The sequence below is a fragment of the Dendropsophus ebraccatus genome, chromosome 10 (assembly GCF_027789765.1).
Source record: "Dendropsophus ebraccatus isolate aDenEbr1 chromosome 10, aDenEbr1.pat, whole genome shotgun sequence".
Classification (NCBI taxonomy): domain Eukaryota; kingdom Metazoa; phylum Chordata; class Amphibia; order Anura; family Hylidae; genus Dendropsophus; species Dendropsophus ebraccatus.
The window spans coordinates 96,542,315-96,546,172 of record NC_091463.1 but is presented as its reverse complement, the minus strand read 5'-3'; the positions used below and the strand labels follow the sequence as shown (position 1 = coordinate 96,546,172).

At 50.5% G+C, this 3,858-nt stretch overlaps 1 protein-coding gene across 1 annotated transcript in view; it reads left to right on the top strand.

The window, feature by feature from the left end:
* Nucleotides 1–3,644, top strand: part of AP2S1 (adaptor related protein complex 2 subunit sigma 1) — a 15,615-nt gene extending 11,971 nt beyond the window's left edge. The window contains exons 2-5 of the mRNA XM_069942997.1: nucleotides 1,677–1,826; nucleotides 2,789–2,902; nucleotides 3,197–3,256; nucleotides 3,334–3,644. Of these exons, the coding sequence (XP_069799098.1) occupies nucleotides 1,677–1,826; nucleotides 2,789–2,902; nucleotides 3,197–3,256; nucleotides 3,334–3,435 (426 nt within the window). The 3' untranslated portion in view covers nucleotides 3,436–3,644. The remainder of the gene's footprint in view (nucleotides 1–1,676; nucleotides 1,827–2,788; nucleotides 2,903–3,196; nucleotides 3,257–3,333) is intronic.
* Nucleotides 3,645–3,858: the final 214 nt, after the last annotated feature.

Here is a 3,858-nt window from a genome sequence, read left to right as displayed (position 1 = left end):
GTGATGTAGTGATGGTATGTGTGTAATGTACTAGTGATGTGTGATGTAGTGATGGTATGTGTGTGATGTACTAGTGATGTGTGATGTAGTGATGGTATATGTGTGATGTACTAGTAATGTGTGATGTAGTGATGGTAGGTGTGTGATGTACTAGTGATGGTGTGTGTGTGATGTACTAGTGATGTGTGATGTAGTGATGGTATATGTGTGATGTACTAGTAATGTGTGATGTAGTGATGGTAGGTGTGTGATGTACTAGTGATGGTGTGTGTGTGATGTACTGTGTGTGATGTACTAGTGATGGTGTGTGTGTGATGTACTGTGTGTGATGTACTAGTGATATGTGTGATGTAGTGATGGTATGTGTGTGATTACAATATTAGAGGAAACGGAAATTTATTGGGGAAAACTGCTGACCTGTGCAGAGGCTTTAGGACCCTGTTGGTGCCTCAGCCTGAATCCTAGATGAGTTATGATTGGACATGGAGGATAGAGGTCATATATGCAGCACATTTACCACAGATATTACAGCTCGGCCTGTAGATCCTGCAGACTGGTAGGATGTGACACTGCTCATTATAAACGCTGGAAGCCATTAGAGACAACACATGTGGCCGCAGGATGTCCTGTACATATCACTGTTAGTGTCCTTGTATCACTACTACAGGTGACCAGTGTCCTATGTGATGGCTACTACATCATCACACCAGCAGGGGGCAGTGTGTCCTCCCCACATCATCACACCAGCAGGGGGCAGTGTGTCCTCCCCACATCATCACACCAGCAGGAGGCAGTGTGTCCTCCCCACATCATCACACCAGCAGGAGGCAGTGTGTCCTCCCCACATTATCACATCAGCAGGGGGCAGTGTGTCCTCCCCACATCATCACACCAGCAGGGGGCAGTGTGTCCTCCCCACATCATCACACCAGCAGGGGGCAGTGTGTCCTCCCCACATCATCACACCAGCAGGGGGCAGTGTGTCCTCCCCACATTATCACACCAGCAGGGGGCAGTGTGTCCTCCCCACATCATCACATCAGCAGGGGGCAGTGTGTCCTCCCCACATTATCACACCAGCAGGGGGCAGTGTGTCCTCCCCACATCATCACACCAGCAGGGGGCAGTGTGTCCTCCCCACATCATCACACCAGCAGGGGGCAGTGTGTCCTCCCCACATTATCACACCAGCAGATCATCACACCATCATCAGGTCCTGAACACAACCTGGATTCTTCACTGCAAACTATGCGGCTCCAGTCCATAGCCGTCCCATTTCTCTTTCGTGACACTACTGTATATGAAGGTGAAGTGGCTGCTGTCAATGGTCGGGCACATAATTGGGGATGTGACACCTAATTTCCGTCTGCTAAGCGCCTGGATATGAGACATAGACATGGGATGTATTGGAGGGGCTTCCCATGTCTGAATTGTGGATGTGCAAACTGTGCCCTCTGTCTGTCACCTGGGAAAATGTCTCTGTCCGTCATAGTCATATCTATGTCACCGATTTCTCATTAATTGGTACACTGCCCAGAAGTAGCCTCTGAGAGCCTTTATATAGGTCAGCACTAATACGCCCTCTTGTGGCCAGACCCAGTGTGTAATCATTACACATCTGCCTGATACACGGCTGCAGGATGAGCCCTATTATTTTTTCTCGTCTCTTTCTCTAGATCCGCTTCATCCTCATCCAGAACCGTGCCGGCAAGACCCGCCTGGCCAAGTGGTACATGCAGTTTGATGATGATGAGAAGCAGAAGCTCATAGAGGAGGTTCACGCCGTGGTGACTGTCCGAGATGCTAAGCACACCAACTTTGTGGAGGTAAGAAGAACTCAGATTACATCCTGCAGTGTGCTTATACCCCGGCAGCTGGGGGGGGGGGGCAGTCATCATTGTAGTGTCATAGCCCTGCAGCTAGGGGGTGGTTATCATTGTGTCATACCCCTGCAGCTGGCGGAGTCATCATTGTGGTGTTATATCCCTGCAGCTAGGGGGGAGTCATCATTGTGGTGACATACCCCTGCAGCTAGGGGGGCAGTCATCATTGTGGTGTTATATCCCTGCAGCTGGCGGAGTCATCATTGTGGTGTCATACCCCTGCAGCTAGGGGGGCAGTCATCATTGTGGTGTCATACCCCTGCAGCTAGGGGGAGGTCATCATTGTGGTGTCATACCCCTGCAGCTGAGGGGGGGGGGGTCATCATTGTGGTGTCATACCCCTGCAGCTGGCGGAGTCATCATTGTGGTGTTATATCCCTGCAGCTAGGGGGGAGTCATCATTGTGGTGTTATATCCCTGCAGCTAGGGGGGAATCATCATTGTGGTGTCATATCCCTGCAGCTAGGGGGGAGTCATCATTCTGGTGTCATACCCCTGCAGCTAGGGGGCGGTCATCATTGTGGTGTCATACCCCTGCAGCTGGGGGGGGGGAGGGGTCATCATTGTAGTGTCATACCCCTGCAGCTGGGGGAGGGAGGGGGGAGTTGTCACTGTGGTTCCATACCCTGCAGTCCGCTGTGATGTCGTCATTGTGCTCCCATACCCCTGCAGCCCGCTGTGATGTCATCATTGTGCTCCCATACCCCTGCAGCCCGCTGTGATGTCATCATTGTGCTCCCATACCCCTGCAGCCCGCTGTGATGTCATCATTGTGCTCCCATACCCCTGCAGCCCGCTGTGATGTCATTATTGTGCTCCCATACCCCTGCAGTCCGCTGTGATGTCATCAGGCACTGTTGCTGTCGTCCTTTTTCCTAAATGCATTTCCATTTTTCTTTTTCCAGTTCAGGAACTTTAAGATCATCTACCGTCGCTACGCCGGCCTCTACTTCTGCATTTGCGTAGATGTGACGGACAACAACCTGGCGTACCTGGAAGCCATCCATAACTTTGTAGAGGTGAGATGTTCAGCGAGTTCCCCATCACTTAGCGTGTCCACCATGGACGGAGTCTTGGCACCTTACCTCATCTTTAAAGGGGTATTCTCAATGTAAAAAACTATTCTCGGCAATGTTCAGAAAATGGATGGAGTGCTGGCCGTGAATGTGCCCACTTTATACAGGGGAGATATTCCCTTCCCAGTGGTCAGACCCTCGTCTTGTTGTATAAGTTGGGAGGACCCCTTTAACCTTTCCCTGTATGTCAGGGGCAGAATCTCAGCAACTCACCTCCTCCTCCATCTTGTTTCTTAGGTGCTGAATGAATATTTCCACAATGTCTGTGAGCTGGATCTGGTCTTTAACTTCTATAAGGTGAGTGATGTGTAGTGTTACTCCGCTGGCCGCACCGCGCTGCCCTCTCTCCCCGCCTCACACACTCTCCCTCTTAGGTCTACACGGTGGTGGACGAGATGTTCCTAGCCGGAGAGATTCGAGAAACAAGCCAAACCAAGGTTCTCAAACAGCTGCTGATGCTGCAGTCCCTGGAGTGACCTGTGACCTCCTGTATATACCTGCCTGTCATGTGACAACATTCCGACCTGTGTGTGCGCCCCCGGACCGCCCCTCGCGTTCCTCAGGTGCTGTGTTATCCCCACTTTCCTGTCCGCTCATCATGGACAGATAGAAGTTTCTTTTTTTTTTTTTTTTTTTTTGTACACACTAAATGTAAAAACAAAAAATAAAATGTTCCAAGTATGAATATGGCCCGATCACCTGGTATATACAGGGGGGGGGGGATGTGGCGGCTGGTGGCGATGCATCAGGTTCAATACTTTGCTATTATATGAAAGTTGGATTAATTCCCAGCAGCCACTTGGGAGCCGCAGACATGGAGGATATAAATGCCGCCCTGCCCTGCCTCCTATTATTCACTAGTCATTTATAAACTTCTATCTGTAATATAATCCTCACGC